Consider the following 17404-nt stretch of genomic DNA (forward strand, 5'->3'; position numbering starts at 1 on the left):
GACTTCTACTTTGGTGAGTATTTTTCTGTTTTCGTTTTCGGCGCCGACTTTCGATCCCATGTATTTCATGTGGTTAAGAAGAATGTCTCCGTGAAATTAGAACATGTGGTTGATGTGTTTGACAATTCGCTTAATGACTTATCGGACGAGGATGCAGTCTCTCTCTCTCTCTCTCTCTCTCTCTCTCTATATATATATATATATATATATATATATATATATATATATATATATATATATATATATATATATATATATATATATATATATATTAGAAACGCAATTAATGAAAAACTATTGGTAATTTGTTTGAAACGTAATTAAAGTTTGACAAGTATAAAAAAAATGCTCCACATAAAAATTCACTTTTAAGTTGCAACAAATATGATAAAACCAAGTATCTATAAATATTTTTTAATTTCGAAAAATACCAACTTTTGGCATAAGTAAATAAGTAGAATGAGCAACAAAATCGAAAAATGAAAAATGTTGAGAGTGGGATTTGAACCCACGCCCTTTCGGACCAGAACCTTAATCTGGCGCCTTAGACCAACTCGGCCATCTCAACTTATGATTCGCAAGACAAAACATTTTATTTTTCTACTATTAAATTCAAACATCAGCCCTATAATTAAAAACTATGTTCTCATTTTCTTCAACAAAAAAGTTGAGATGGCCGAGTTGGTCTAAGGCGCCAGATTAAGGTTCTGGTCCGAAAGGGCGTGGGTTCAAATCCCACTCTCAACATCATTATATATATATTTTTTTACATTTAAAACAAAACCAAACTACATTCTATTTTTCTTCAACTATTCAGTTGTATTGGTTCGAAAAAAAAAACAGAAAAACCAAAAAAACAACTTAAAGGTCAAAAAAGTAAAAACACATCGGTGAAGCTACACTATTATACATGCATGATGTTTTGACTAAACCCAGAAAGAAATACTTTAACTAAAACACTATTATACACACGTGACTAACAAGCTTGATTGAATCTATGTGTGTAATTTTAGTTCTTTCTCGCTTGAATATGGATCGTCATCACCCAGCAGCAGCAATGGGTACCCATACCCAATGTCATCAAATCCCTCCCTGTAACTGTAACTGTAATTATTTTCCTTTTCATCCTCAGAATGAATAAACCGTATCAACTCTTTCTTATGGTTGTTTATGCTGCAATCTTCTACTCGCATAACATGTTTTGGAGTGTATGGTAATTGTATGAGTGATGATGATGATGATGACACAAAATGGTCTTCTTTTAGGTGTCTCTCAACATGCATCATGTAAAGTTGGTTTTCATCATCATCATAATCATCTTGTGAGCTTGAAAACGTGTTCATCTCTCTCTGAAATTCATCTCTCTCACTCTTCTCCTCCCAACCTAACAACAAAGGCACTGGCTTTTCCAAGAATGTAGGGTCATTATCAAAATGGAAATCCTCAACGTCTTTTGGAATTCTGAAACTCTGATTATACCAAATACTAGATTTTGAGCCTGTAGGATTCCATTCCAATGATCTGGGAATCCCATCCAAGTATGATGATATATGCCCAGACTTTATCCATTTTCTTTTGTAAGCTTCTGAATAACAACGATCATAATGAATGCTAGATTTTGAAGAGTCTGAATGATTAGGATTCCATTCCAGAGCATCATATTGAAAACCAGATTTTGGAGCAAAAGAAAATTCCAAACCATTATCATGAATCCATTCCAGGTGTCGAATCTCTGATGATGATAATGATCTTGGAAAATCATCATCATCTAAGTATGATATATGGTGAGACAGAGACTTGATGGGTTGTCTTTTGTTTGCTTCATGACACTTCATTAATGACTCAGAAGAAGAAGGCAGCTTGTATTTGGAGTTGGTTTCATCTTGACACTGACAAAATACACCGACTTTTTAGCTAATAAAATAGAATATTTTCGTCTATTATTAAGAATAAGATAAAAGATCTTACATTCTTCTCATGGTCTTCTGGGAGTATCCTACTGATGAGAGCTGAAACTAAATCAATCCTGAGAAAAATAGCTAGTAATCAGATATAAAGGTCATGGATAATGAAGAATAAGATTGTTGTTGATGAATCGAATCTAATTCTAATCTAACCCCTTTGAAGAGAGTTCATTGACATCATCATATTCATTTAATGATATATCTGCAACCCTGCAACGTAACTTCTCCCTCTTCACAGAAAACACTCCTTTATTCCCTGCATGTTATGATCATACAATATGAACAAATCATCAAGAAGATATTTGGAAGTGTAAATTAGGAATGCTCAGTATACCTCTAGAAAAAAAAAGAGATCAGTCTATAACTTGGTTGAATTAATTAATTCTAGCAGATGAATGAAGAAATCAAATAAGACATATCAATTTTGTTTATTTGTTACTCTTTCTGTCATATAGATAAATAAAATTTCCTTGATCTCATTGGTTAATAAGTGTTTACCTGAGGTTTTTAATGGATGAGATAGCTGGTTATACTTCCGAGGTGTAACAACCTTTAGAACATTTACACCACCGGCTTCAAGTACATTATTAACATCTGCATCAGATTATAACTTAATTTCAATGATTAAAACTAATGCTTAATCATTTGATGAGGCATGTATTGTCACATTTTCTCACCCGAGTTCTTTGATCCACAAAATGGGGGTGAAAGAAAGGAATAGTGGACATCATCTAGTTCTTTCTCAACAGGCAATGAAGATCTGGCATATTTAACACCCTCTTTTTGCACATTAGGGATCTCTACAAAACATAACTTCTTATAAGATGGAAAGTTGTAACATAATCACCTAAGGAAAACTCTGACATAGCAGCAAAATTATCTTGAAGAACACCATGTCTTATTTGTCCTTGATACCAGAAAGGTAAAAGTAAGAACCTTTTATTGTGGAAGGATCCCTCTGTTGCACATTGTTTACTTGATTATCATGAGATTTCGGATGTATATGTATGTTGCTAGAAGTAGTCTGCTTAATTTTCTTGAAGAATGCATACTCAGAAGTTTTTGCTGCAAAATCTCCACAACAACCTAAAGACGGAAAGTCATTACCATCAAGTACTCATACCCTCCCTCTGTGAGAAATGTGGAAGGATAGAATAAGCCAAGTGTCAATGAAAAGTTAGTTCCAATTTCCAAACATAATCCTAGTTCATCATTGAGTGACTATGGCACAACTATCCCTCCACATCTTTGATTAGATAGACATTCAACTAAGCAGATACCATGAATTTGTAATGATTAATACAGATTCTTAGTTAATTCTGCCACTATTCCAAGAGCTATGATTCATTGTCCATTGGAAAGAATACAAAAATAAATACTTATACATATATCTTAAAATGGTTCCCTAAATCCAGAAAAAAACACTACATTTAGATATTTATACTAGCTACTTATAGCATAAGAAGCAGAAATGTAACTAAATACTAGAATGGAAAGGTAACGGAATTTGTCAATTGAAATGGTTAAATTTGTAGAAGATTCTAACTTACGTCTGGGATACTCCGCAACTTCACGTTGATTGGAAGAAGAATTTCGTCTTATATTAGGGAGATCATGAGCTTCAGTGTCATCAACTTTCATTCTTTTTACCTTCTTTATTCCTATCACCAAATAACATACTCATCTATCGATACTTAAAAACTCGAAACGAAGGTGTTAATCAATTCTTCCATACCTTACAGCATAAACATGTCACAAAATCGAAAAACACGATTCTTGTCGCTAATCTTTTCCAAGGCAATACATATTTAAACGATGTATTCCATGTAACAAGATCATATAAAGGAAGCAGAAAATATCTCGAACTGATTTCGAATTTTACCAAATTACCTTCAGTTCCATGAGGATTTGCATGGCTAAATTGATGGTTAAAGCGACGATCTCCAATGATATCTCTGATTGAATAACTCCTGATGCTGTGTCGCGAAGTCTTACTAGGGTTAGGTTTGAATTTCTTGGTGTTTTGACGCATCGTTGCTTTGAGATTTAGGATGCAAAAACCCTGATTTCAATGTTTGAACCGCAAAGGCCAATTAGGCGCCAAATTGGGAACGGTTCTTCGTGATGGCAACTTCAATCGTTGAACTTTTATTTGAGTACCAATTATGCCCTTTCACTTTTTATATTGGGCAAATTAAGTATTTAAATAATAAAATAATTATCATATCCTTATTATCTATATTTATACCAAAAGAGGCAAAATTACTTGCACTAACTTTTTTTTTTTTTCAAATTTCTAAAAAAACTCTCATTGTCTATCAGAATTTTAATAATAACCGGAGGGAATGCCCACACTCCGCATGGGACGGAAAGTATTGCTTTTATTTTATATTTGTGCCTTTATTAGTTTTTCCGATATCAATCTATTAAAGCTGTTTTCATTTAGGGTTAATGACTTAGGAGGGTTATAAGGTTTTAACTTTGTTGACATTAGGTCTTTAACGGTTTTTTTTTTTTTTTTTTTTTTTTTTTTTTTTTTTTTAATTTTTTTAATTTTTTTAATTTTTTTTAATTTTTAATATATATATATATATATATATATATATATATATATATATATATATATATATATATATATATATATATATATATATATATATATATATATATATATATATATATATAACACCAATATGGTTGTTATAACCGTTTAAAAAAAATAATAAAGTTTTAATTTTATCCACAATAGGTCCTTAACGTCTTTTTTGTACATATGACACGAACATGATTGTTATAACCGTTTAAAGAAGGGTAATAAGGTTTAACTGTGTCCACATTAGGTCCCTATTTTTAATATGTTTATCATTTCATCTAACTCTTTTAGAATTTATATTAGTATCTAGTTAGATGGCTTCATCATTTCATCTTCTCATTTTAGTCACCCATTCACCACAACCACAATTTCAATCAAAAGGTTACGTAAGCCAGTAGCGGACCCAGGTCAAAGTAAAAGAGTATCCCAAAAAGTAATGAGATATCCTTGATAAGTAATGGCTCCACCAATTGGGTATCCCCGATAGACAATTAGTTATCGAGGATACCTTATTACTTGTCGGGGATACTCTTTTACTTTGACTCTAGCTCTGTTACTGACTTATAAGGTATCCAAAATTTATATAATGACATAAAATGACATTTAAAAAATATGTTTTCTTAATTAACTAAGAGGTATATTTGGAAATTAAAAAAAAACTTTTAAAAAACTAGTCTAAGTAGCTTTTTAAAATGCTAGTTTATAAGTTACTTTTTAGCTTGTCAAACATGACAACTTAAAAAATATCGAAAAATAAACTAGCTTATTAGCTAGCTGTGGCGCCAAACATAGTCTTGATTATTAAGACTTTCATTATTATTAGCTTTTTATTATCGTAAAAATGAAAAAAAAATGTTATGTAACATTTCGATTGAAATCGTGGTTGTGGTGAATGAGCGACTAAAATAAAAAGATGAAATGATGAAACCATCTAACTAGATACTAATTTAAATTGTAAAAAAGTTAGATGAAATGATAAAAATATTAAAAATAGGGACCTAACGTGGACACAGTTAAACCTTATTACTTTTTTTAAATGGTTATAACAACCATGTTGGTGTAATATGTACAAAAAAGACCTTAGGAACCTAATATAGACAAAATTAAAACCTTATTACCCTTTTTAAATGGTTTATAACAACCATATTGGTGTACTATGTACAAAAAAAAACCTTAAAGACCTTATGTAGACAAAGTTAAAACCTTATTACCCTCCTAGGTCATTAACCCTTTCGTTTATCCTACTACACGGGATGGTTTTTTTGGTTTGGTTTTATTTTTTCTTTTATTTTGTAATGTGTTGAATTGTCAAATGCACAGAAATAACAATCTAGTTTGGCTGAGTTCTTTGTCTTTTCTATACATAAAACTACTCTAAGAAATTTGAAAGCTTCACTTGTCAAGTCAACACTCCATAAAATCAAAGACAAAATCACTAAAAACCTCAACCAACCATATGGACAAAAAAACTAATTGCAACATGGTTTAATAAAGCACTCATACATAAATGCACTTATAAAACATCTGATCAGGGGATCTTGTAATATGATGCAGAACTTGATCATCACAAAACCTTATATTATTATAGTACTGCAACTTCTGTAAAACGGTCCATGTGGTCATCGGTCTGCCTTTTTTTAATAAATAAAGAATGTAGAAAAAGGAAGTTTGTCAAAGTGAGACCCTTCTCATCGATTCCTTCATACATCTTATCTTCTACAACTCTCTTTACAACTATTATTTCTGAAGGTTGCAAGGGAGCATTAAAACACTTGACTTGTTCACATTTGTAGAATTTTAAAGATGTTTTCCAATGTCTATTAAGGTTCCAAGCTCTTCAGGAACTTTTCCAATGATGTGATTTCCATAAAGCTCCCTGTTGCAGAAATAGCATCACAATCAAATGGTTACTTGCATTACCACTTTACTGTCTCCTGACAAGTGACAACCTAGGACACACATATGAATCAAAACTCAAAGCTTACTTTTTCATTTATTTTATTTATCTTTTTAAACATATATTTTTAAAAAAAAACCAAAAAATTATAAATAATACATTGTTGGATGTCTCCATTACTATGATGATTCTGTTCTCAGGTAGAGTGACAAAATATAGTTGTCCAATAAATCTGAAACAAAATATAGATGTTACATTATAACATTATGCATTCAGTTATATTTTAAAAACCTTACCTAATCATAGGTTTTTCAAAAGTAGAATGTCATAAAAGAAAGAAATGGAAATAAGATGCTATAATAATAATATATGTGAATCAATGAAAGTACCTGAACTAATTGAGAAGCCTGATGTCAAAATTGATAGGCTAGGGATTCCGCCATTATAGGGTGTTTTTCCACAACATTATTTGTAGGATTATATAGAAAAGAAGATGCATCAGGTCTGCATATCCAGAATTTTAGATTATGATTTCAATCCTTACAGAATTCCCATGTTTGAATTGTAAAAATGAATCAAGCCTATCATGTTATGAAGTTGATCTTGTTAAGGCTTTATAAAATGTTGCTCCTAAAAAACAAATCCAAATACAAATATTTTATCTGCCAATCTTTGTTATGGTATGGATGTAATACATTGCTTTTTTGTACTTTACTAATGGTAAAAACAGGACAACATCATTAAGTTGTCAGCTGACTTTTCTATTAAGTAAAATGTGAAATCATGGGTATGTCAATTTTTGTTTAAAAAAGACAAAAAGGGAAGTTTATAATATAATAGGATAATACCTCATATGGAACATTTGTTTTAGCCCTGCTATTTCTTCTTCAAACATACTCTTAGGTATAACCTGAAAAAGAATATAAATATGTTGAAACTAAAACAACCAAATCAATAACTAAACGAAAAAAAAGACAATTTTGAGTGGCAATAAGTTTAAATATTTGGGTGATTTAGAAGGTTGTAAGCAAGGTTTTGAAAGCAGTACGGAGACCGAACCGATCGTCTTACCGGTTCGATGGTTCAAGTGGTCCAACTGGTCGGACCGGTTTAAAAACCGGAAAAACCGAATGATGTCATAATTATATAAAAAATACAAAAAATGAAAAAAATAAATATTTTTTAAAATGTCTAGTTTTGACCAGTTTTACCGGTTCAACTAGACCGATTTTTACCGGTTGACATGAATACCAGTTTTTTGGCAATTAAGAACCGGATTGGGGGACTGGTTCCTGGTTGAACCGGCCAGTCCGGTCCGGTTTTCAAAACGTGGGTTGTAAGCACCGAATTACACTTTGAATGATTTTCAACATGTTCAATCATTTGATCGGTTAACGTTTTAGATAAACATAGTAAAAGCCAAACTTAACAGGAAAACTAATATAAGTTACTTTCTACATCTTATAATCAAATAATCGTATATTTCTAACTATTGATATGATCTCATAAATGTATATAACCAACGTAATATAGAATGATAAAACCTACAAATCAGCAAAAAACTAAAAATTCCAAACCAATACCAACAGACAACAGTTTAAATGTTAATCGCATGTGTAACAGAAGGTAACAAACCTACATAGTAGATTCATTCATGTATTACCTTGAACTATCAACAAGATCCCTTCCAAGTGGATTGTAGTGTATTAGCAATTGATGGTTCTCGAAAATTATGAAGGGTAGTTTCGTCTTTTTATATACTATTGAACCTTATTGTTATGTCTACGCCATTACCTGCATACATGGAGAGAAAAGGTATCATAAGTGAGAAGTGGAGGAGGTGTCATGAATAGAGGAAGCGAAAGAGATAACAAACATTCTTCTTCAAAGTTTATAGATGAGTGGCCATCGACATTAAGAGATAATCAATATTCCAATGAATTTTAAGCTGATCCGACACCCCTGCGATTCAAAGAAACACAAACCTATTTCTACTCCAAGTTTCAGTGCTTTGGCCACTATGTAGTCCACCCCCTTGGTGTTAGGAAAAAACCCATTTAACCCCAAATCAATTGGTTCTTACTGAAAAAAACCACAAAAAAAGAGAATAAGATAAGAGTTTGGTGCTGTTTGTTTTTTCTGAGACAAAATGTATGCAGCCTGCGGACCACATCTGTAGACCTCTGCGGTAGAAGAAGTGGACCAAACGTCTGCAGTCTGAAAAAAAAGATTGTTTGTTTTTTTAACATTTGCAGGTTATTAAAATAAACTGACATCTAAATAAATTGATTTTTTTTAAACTTCAAAGTGATTTTTTTATATTTTTATGACTTTGTTATAAATAACTAACAAATCTAGATCAACTTTTATGTATTATTGTATAAAAAATAAAATAAAAATGGTATGAATTAACGTATATATTTGATAAAAACCAACAACTTTGGTTGCAAAGTTATAACTAAACATTATAATTAGGGATCAAAGAATCTGATATATAAATGGATGAAAATAAACTTCGATTTTTTCAATTAAATCCATTAAAAACGTACCATAAATATTTTACCGAGAAATTGACGATATTGTATTAAATAATGTTTTACAAAATTTGGCAAAAAAATAAAAGAATATATTATGATTTTTTTTCATCTTTATATAAACAACTTCAACAACTATTATTGTAATAAATTTTTATTTATAAATTTGTCAAAAATATCATGTTTGTGTCGTCGAATGTATTTTTTTAAGTATTGTAATTTTTTTTTCAAATTGTTTATCATTAATAAAGTTGAAAAAAATATAAATTAAAAAAAACTTAAAAAAAATAAAGATATATGTGTTTTTTTAGGCTAGAAAATGTTAGAAGACTCTGGTCCACATCTGCGCCAAGAAGAGGGCGCGCATATATTTTTAGATCTGCAGTCTTCAAAAAAACAAACAGTCTGCGAAAGTTAATGTCTGCGTGTTGTCTGCACGGTGCAGACAGAAATGGTCACACATATCTGCAGACAAAAAACAAACAACACCTTTATATTTACAGCATCGAAAATGTAAATGGAGAATGAAACCTTTGTGAAATTGTAAAAGGAACGCAAAATTGGAGACAAAGATACTGAATTTTTCAAAAAAACCCCTTCATGTATTCTTTTTAACATAATAAATTATGAAATTAGGTCAAGAATCGCACTACCGCACGATGACTGCATTGGCGATTTCTTCATCTTCCTTTACAATATGTTATTGTGCTCCGTTGATCACTATGTTACTAACTCGTAGAGGCGTTTGGAGATATATTAATAATAACAAAGCAGATAGACGAAGGAGATAATCTAAGCAAGCCGAAGACACAAAAAAGGGCTCTTCAGTGTTGACATCGCCATGTTGGACGAAATAGGAGTACCAGCAGAAGGCTGTAGAAGTTGGTGGGTTATCACTATTGTCCTCCGTCTTCGTTTTTTTGGTGAATGAAAGCGAGCAGAGGGGGGAATCGGTGGAATGATGGAGCGCCAGTGTAAGTTGTTGCTTCTTCTTTCTTCCCTCTCGATCTCCCCTAATCTCCACACCTTCGAATGTTTCTCTGATTATCTGAGCAATGATCCAAAACATTCAAGAAAGGACGGAGATACAGAAGCGAAATGTAACTTCCGTTTGTGTAGATTGAGGGTTTTAGAGATAATGGAGGGTGCAATTTAGGGAGTCGAGAAGAATGCGATGGGGAAGGAGGCGGAATGTGGAATAGATCCGTTCTATTTCTAGAACTCATATCCGACGACGGTAGAGTTGAATGATTGGAGGAAAGGAGCGGAGTAAAGAACAAATGCTGGAGAAAAAAAATTAGAAATGGATAGTTGATCGGTGATGGAGCATTGGATTATAGGAGAAACAGTGAGTAGAGAAGAGAAAAGGTCGAATGGCAAACATGTACACAACAGATATCCAGACGCCACCATGTGTACAGGAGGCTCTCAATCTAGAACAGAAAAGAAGCGGTTGCATTGACCAACAAGGACCAAATTGCAATTTGAATAAATTACTGGACCAATTATGATATACAACAAATAGGTGGATCGAAGTTGCCAAAAAACCATCAATTTTACAGTTTCTAACTCTGAACATTATATATATATATATATATATATATATATATATATATATATATATATAATAAGTACAAAATAAGATTATACCTAAATTTCAATCTTTTATAAATTTTTGATAATAACAAATAATTTAAATTAATTAATAATTATATTTATAATAACATAAAATTATAAATTATATTATACTGTAAACATTGATATTTTATACAATAAGCTAAAATTTTCAAAATAGTCAAATAAGTAATTTTTAAATAAGTTAATCATAATACAAATTTAAGAAACAGTCAAATAAGTAATTTTTAAATCACTTAATCATAACAAGAGTTAAACTAACACCAAATCAAGAATTATATTTAGTTTTATTTACGAATAGATGCCATTAAATGATTTGATTTTTATAGATGTTCATTTTATCACATCGTTCAAATTAAATATACAAATTCACAAATCAAAATAATGTAAATATTATTATTTTATAGTTATTGTCAATGACATAATCATTTTTAATAGCATATAAATGTCAAATTTTAACTATATAATTTTAGAGAAAATCCCTCAAAAGCCACCAAGTTTACACGTAAATTCGTTTTTTGTAGTACGTTATACTTTTTCTTAAATTGAAAACTTTATTTACCAATTTGTTACAATTCTGACTATTTGATTGGTCAACAAAATTGTAGCTGACTTGACATGATAATGATGTACCAGTTTTGATGACATGACATGATGACGTGTCACTATTTGGTGATATTATATTCTAAGTGTCGAAATTGAAAAAGACAAAACATAGTGACTTTTATTATAGTTATCCAAAATATAGTGATTATTTTTTAATATTTAAGATAACAAATATATCTAAAATAAGCTTATTGGCTAAACATACCATTCTCTAGTTAATAAAGTTTGTTACACGCTAATTTTTATACAAGATTTGGATATTTATTTGAGGGTTGCTTTCAACTATATATCACAATGCACTGACTTATACATGTATATAAAATACTACATTGAAGCGTATAAATTGCCTTTAACCATTTTTGGTGGGAGAAAATTACAATTTTTGTCTACTGAGTTTTAACAAGGGATAATGACTTAAAAGGGTAACATATTATTGGTTTTGTACACATTTAGTCCCTGACTTTTTTTTATCCACATTTTACCCTTGAACTTGTTGTTGTGTATAAATTAAGTCATTATTACCGGTTGCTTCCATATTTACTGACATGGCTACCTATGTGGACACTCATTAAAAGAAAACACTCTTACGTGGATCATCTCTTAGTTCTGTTGATTATAATACGATGCCTAGCCCTAACTTCAGTTTAAAAACATTCGAACCCATACCCAAAATCGAAGAAGAAGATGTCGACTCCCAGTTCATCTGGTTCCATCGCAAAGAAAGAGGAGCTATGTGATTGTCAACTCCCAGTTCGAATATGCTCATCCAAGACTAAAGACAACCCTAACAAAAAGTTCAAAGTTTGCCCTAATTCTCTGGTATGTCGATCTTGATTTCCCTCAGTACTTTTGATTTTCCTTCTAATAAATAAGGATTTTGAGGTTCTTACAATTTTTATATTTGATTTCAAAGAAACCAGGTAAAAAGTGTAAGTATTGGGAATGGATTGATGAACTTGTGACTGGGAATCCAGATTTAAAACAAGAACTTGAAGCAGTTAAAGAGGATGTTGCATGTTTGAAGAAAGAAGTTCAAGAGCTGAAGAATAAAGCACATAGTAATAGGGTTGAAATCAGTTGTAATATTATATGAAAACAGTTTGAATAGAGTTTTATATGATGTATTGAATTGTGGTATATTGAATGTAGGGATAGAATGGTTTATATGGAATGTACTGAATAATTTATATTAAATGTATTGAATGGAGTTTGCATACTGAATGAAGTGTTACATGGTGAACATTTGATTGTAATTTACATTGAATTTGGCTGCAATTTCAACAGCCAAAAGACAAGGACAATGATAATTGAATTTGTCTGCAATTTCAACAACCAAAAGACAAAAGGACATTGATAGAAACAAATAGGGAATATGATTCCCAGTACACAACTAAAATATGATTCCCATTATGACCTTCTTAATAAACTAATGCATTAATACCAATAAAGATTGAAAAAGACAAAACACAATTGACATAGGATACCATATCCGATTCCATTTAATTAAAGACCATAAAAAGTTGCTAGGTTACAAGCAAGGTTAGTACTGTCAATTACATCAAAAGTTGGCCCAATTGACAAAAGGAAGTCACCATACATAGTGTACTATTACATACTTCCAAAGAAAAAGAAAACAAGTAACCCTAATCAATTTAAATCTAAAGTAACTGGGTTCTCCTCAGACACTCCTTTGCCATCCTTTCGGAAAACCTGCTTCCTGATTTGTATCTTGTTGATTCTCTCTGTAGGCTTCCTTGCTCTAACACCAAGTCTCCTAGGCACTCTAACACCAAGATTCACAGGCACTTGGTTAACAGGTATTGGAATCACAGGATCTTGGTTAATAGGTACTTCATTCACAGGATCTTCATGCACATGAACTTCATTCACATGATCTTGGTTGACAGGAACTTCATTCACATTCTCCTGATTCACAGGATCTTCATTCACAGGGTCTTGATGGACATGGTCTTGAGTCAAAGGATCTTGATTGACATGCGTTGGAGCACCTGGAGCTGGAGTGCTTGGACCTGCTTGTGAAGGACAGTTTCTTGCATTACTCTTCTTTCTTGCTTTACTTGGACCTGATTCAGAAGGACCCCTCATTGGACATGTAGCTTTGTTGTGTCCAGTTTCATTACAAATTGTACATCTGTGCTGAACACCTGCCCTGCTTATAGTATGCATTGTGTTCCCATTGAGTTCATTTTCTGCTTGGTCTCTTTTTCTTTTCACACATGGCCTACCAGGTAACCTCCTCCTAATAGGAGGTAGTATCTGGTGAAAATCCGACATTTAGGGCCACAAGTTACTATCTTTCAGGGGATGTATGGTGTACTCATAGGCCCTAAGAAATGCATATTTAGTAAACCAATCTGCAACAAATTCCTCTGGATCAAGATTCAAGGAAGATATGGCACATATGGCATGTACACGAGGAATTCCTGTCAATTGCCAACCTCTACATCCACATTCTCTCTTCTCCAAGTCAACATCATACCTTTCATTACATTTCACAACTTCAAATTGCTTGTATCCACTAACATATGATGCCCAGAATCTGTCAATTCAAAAAATTAGTTAGCACTAGCTTGTACAAAAAGTAAGTAAAAGTGTTTGTAACAACTAACCTTCTCAACTTCTTTAGTTTACCAAGTTTACTTCTGATACTTGGACAAATTGCTAGATCCCAACCCAATCCTTTCCTTTTCTGTATGTACAATCTCTCCATCACAAATACCCTTATGTCCTCCAACATAGTGATCAATGGCTTCTTTCTAGCTTCTTCAATAGCAACATTGAAGCTCTCAGACACACCATTTTCCATTGCATCACATCCTATTCCAACCTTAAAAAAATCCCTTGACCAACAGTTGGGGTCCCTTTTAATGAGATAATCATATGCCCCTACATCAAAGCTCTTGATTTCTTTCATTGCAAGTTCAAATTTTGGAATTGTAGTTGCCTTTACAGCCCTCCAAAAACGTTTAATGTAGCACTTAACCTTAAGCTTTTTATGGAAGTTAGCAAGGATGTGCCTAGCACACAACCTATGCTCAACTTTTGGACATCTTTCTTTCACAGCCTCCATTATACCCTGCATTGATTTGGAATGTTAGTTTATGTAAAAGGTAATTTTTGTAAAAGAAAAGTAGTGTATATATGTACCTTGTGTCCATCTGACATCAATGTGATTCCATTACCATTTCCCCCTTCATTTATGTCTTCCATTAGATTGTCCAAGAACCATTTCCAAGTATTTTTGTTTTCAACATTTACTATTGCCCATACTATTGGGTAAATGTTATTGTTTCCATCCCTGCCTACTGCTGAGAGGAGCTCCACTTTATAGATGCCCTTCAGAAAACATCCATCTATCCCAATTACCTTCCTACACCCATCTAACCATCCATCAACCACTCCTTTAAAACTCACATAAAACCTTTCAAACACCACAGTAGAATTATTTTGGGGCTGCACATACACTTCTACATGAGATCCTGGGTTGGCCCTTTTAATTTCAGCCCCATAATCCCACAGCTTGGAATAATGATCCTTTAAATCACCCTCTTTCACACAATGCAAATCTTTTTGCATTCCTACATTGTCCAACACTAACATTTATGTTGAATAACTTGGATACCATAGCTTTCATCTTCCTCAGACTCATTTTAGGGGGCTCTAGAATATCAGTGACAAATTGTTTCCCTATCCACTTATAGGTAACAATTGACCCAAGTTTGAATGCCCTTGAACAACTATGGTCTTCTCTAAGGGACTTTATTTGAAATTTTTGTTCATCTTTCATCCAGGAAGCCCACAGTCTAAAAGGGCATTGTGGTCTTTTTCCTTTACAACACTTTACAAGCAACCTATCCTTGTCATTCTTCTCATAATACAAGTCATATCCATGTGCAACTACATAGTTACTGAGAGATGACTTAAGTTCAGCAGGAGAAGAGAATCTCATACCTAGTTCAGGCTTCATCTTTCTCCATTCCTAAGTATCATCATGCCTAGGGTAGACAGCTAGAAGTTCATTGCCTTTTTCATCTTCATCTTCAACAACTACTGGACATAACTTGTTCAAAAACTTATCATTATAGGTTCTTTTGAAGATTCTTTTGCTTGATGTAACACATTAATCCTCTTCATGTTCACAGTTCTCATCATCTGCCAAAACAGAGTCGACATCTTCTTCTTAATACACAAGTTCTTCATTGTCTGGTTCTTCTTTCCGAATCCACTCAAATCGAGGTTCATTATCATGGTCAATATACACATCCACATGTCTGTTAGCATTTGCAACCTCAAGAAACTCAGAGTAGTCACATTCATTTTGTAGTGTTTGGAGCCCCTCACTCAATCTCACTTCAGGTATATAGTAATACACATGCTTACACTGAAAATCGATAAACTTCTCAACATATTTGATGAAATCGGAGAAACCAAACTCGTTTGCATCTTCATTTAGACGTAGTACTTGTGGAGCAAAATACACTAACGAATTAGGCACAAAAGTACCATTATAGTGTACATCGACTTTTGGAAAAGCTTGATTTTCCTCCATTGAATCAGAATGGTGTTTTGAGAGAAGAGAAGTGTGAGTAATGTGGAACTGATCAAGAACGAATTATGAGAATAAAGACAATATAACCCTAATTGATCTTTGTTCGTAAATGAGGGTGGAAGAGGGTAACTGCCACGTAATTGCCACGTAAACCAGTAAAACACAAAATGGCAGGTTTAACTGGAAGCAACCGGTAATAATGACTTAATTTATACACAACAACAAGTTCAAGGGTAAAATGTGGACAAAAAAAAGTCAGGGACTAAATGTATACAAAACCAATAATATGTTACCCTTTTAATTCACTATCCCTTTTAACAAATGAATAAACTTTGTTTGTAAATGTGTAATATAATTATATGTTTAATATAATTGGATGCCACGTTAGAGTAAATATTTGACTTATAATATGTTGGTGATTTAATTACCAAATATATTTTAGTGTAATGGATTTAACAAGTGTTTTAGTTATAATACAAGTTAGGAGGTGTGGGAGTGCACACTTATATTTACTAAACATTGTTAGTACCGAACCCTGATTTACTGTGTCAAGTCGGGGTTCGGGGCAGCGTCCCGAATTTTTTTTTAGAACAGTACAAGGACTAATCTGTCATTCTTTAGAGATGCAAATTCAAGGACTAATCTGTCATTTCTAAAAGATGTAAACTGTTTTCATTTATTCGTTGAGTGGATAAATCCGGGAAACACAATGACTTCGTTGAAACATAAAAAACTAAAAAACGCTTTCTTCTTCATTCTCTCTCAAAATTGATTCTGTGTTTTGTGCCTAAAATCAAAATCGTTTCTTCAGGAATTATCCTAGTTTGAATTTCGTGATACCCAAGACAATTAGGGTCAAAATATCAAACAAGGAAAATGTATCACACGATTCCTGTTTGTGATCCAGATTTCCTATAACCCAATTCGAAATTCCCCAACATAATATGAACACTATCAAACTTTAATTAATATAATGATGATAAACATGTGTAAGTAGTTATCGATGACTAAATTATAAAATTTTGAATAGTTGATTAATCATTAACGACATTTCCCATTTTTAAATGATAATAATTTTAGAATTTAATATAAGACAACGATAAATAAGTTAAATTTTAATTGCTAGAAATGCACGACATGATAACATCTATAAGAGATGAATTTATTTGATTTAGATGTAGATACAGATTTCAACCATGTACTGAATCGATTTAGAAAACAACATACAAAAAATATAATTTATTTGATTTTATGTACATATTTACAAACAACGTTTATTCACTTGTTAAAACTTACTACAAAAAATGTAATTTTGTCCCATTGAAAAAGATCGAAGGCAATTTTTAAGCTTTAATGTGATTTATAATTGTATAAGCCTATGTATTGTGGTATATAGTTGAAGAGTATTCTACCAATATATAATTAAAAAGTTCTATCTTTTTCGTTACCCTTTTTAGTCTAAAAAATAGACATTAGAATAAATATTCAAAACTTTGTATAAAAAATGTGTACCAAACTTTATGAACTATGGTATTATCCGAATACATTTTGCATCTTTTTTTGTTTGTTTGTTTGTTTGTTTTTTTGTCTTTTTTTTTGTTTTTT

General features: G+C 32.1%; 1 protein-coding gene and 2 non-coding genes across 3 annotated transcripts; 1 reads left to right on the top strand and 2 right to left on the bottom strand.

The window, feature by feature from the left end:
* Positions 1-487: 487 nt before the first annotated feature.
* TRNAL-AAG (transfer RNA leucine (anticodon AAG)) lies at positions 488-568 on the bottom strand. Its single transcript has one exon. It is a non-coding gene; the product is annotated as a tRNA-Leu (tRNA).
* Positions 569-666: 98 nt separating this feature from the next.
* Positions 667-747, top strand: TRNAL-AAG (transfer RNA leucine (anticodon AAG)). The gene has a single exon. It is a non-coding gene; the product is annotated as a tRNA-Leu (tRNA).
* A 12777-nt stretch (positions 748-13524) lies between these two features.
* Positions 13525-14850, bottom strand: LOC111907628 (uncharacterized). The gene is made up of 3 exons (XM_023903420.1): positions 14398-14850; positions 13860-14326; positions 13525-13789 (listed from the first exon to the last, which is right to left on the bottom strand). The coding sequence occupies exons 1-3, from the start codon at positions 14848-14850 to the stop codon at positions 13525-13527; spliced, it is 1185 nt and encodes a 394-aa protein (XP_023759188.1).
* Positions 14851-17404: the final 2554 nt, after the last annotated feature.

The sequence above is a fragment of the Lactuca sativa genome, chromosome 8, assembly GCF_002870075.4.
Source record: "Lactuca sativa cultivar Salinas chromosome 8, Lsat_Salinas_v11, whole genome shotgun sequence".
In the NCBI taxonomy this organism is placed as follows: Eukaryota; Viridiplantae; Streptophyta; class Magnoliopsida; order Asterales; family Asteraceae; genus Lactuca; species Lactuca sativa.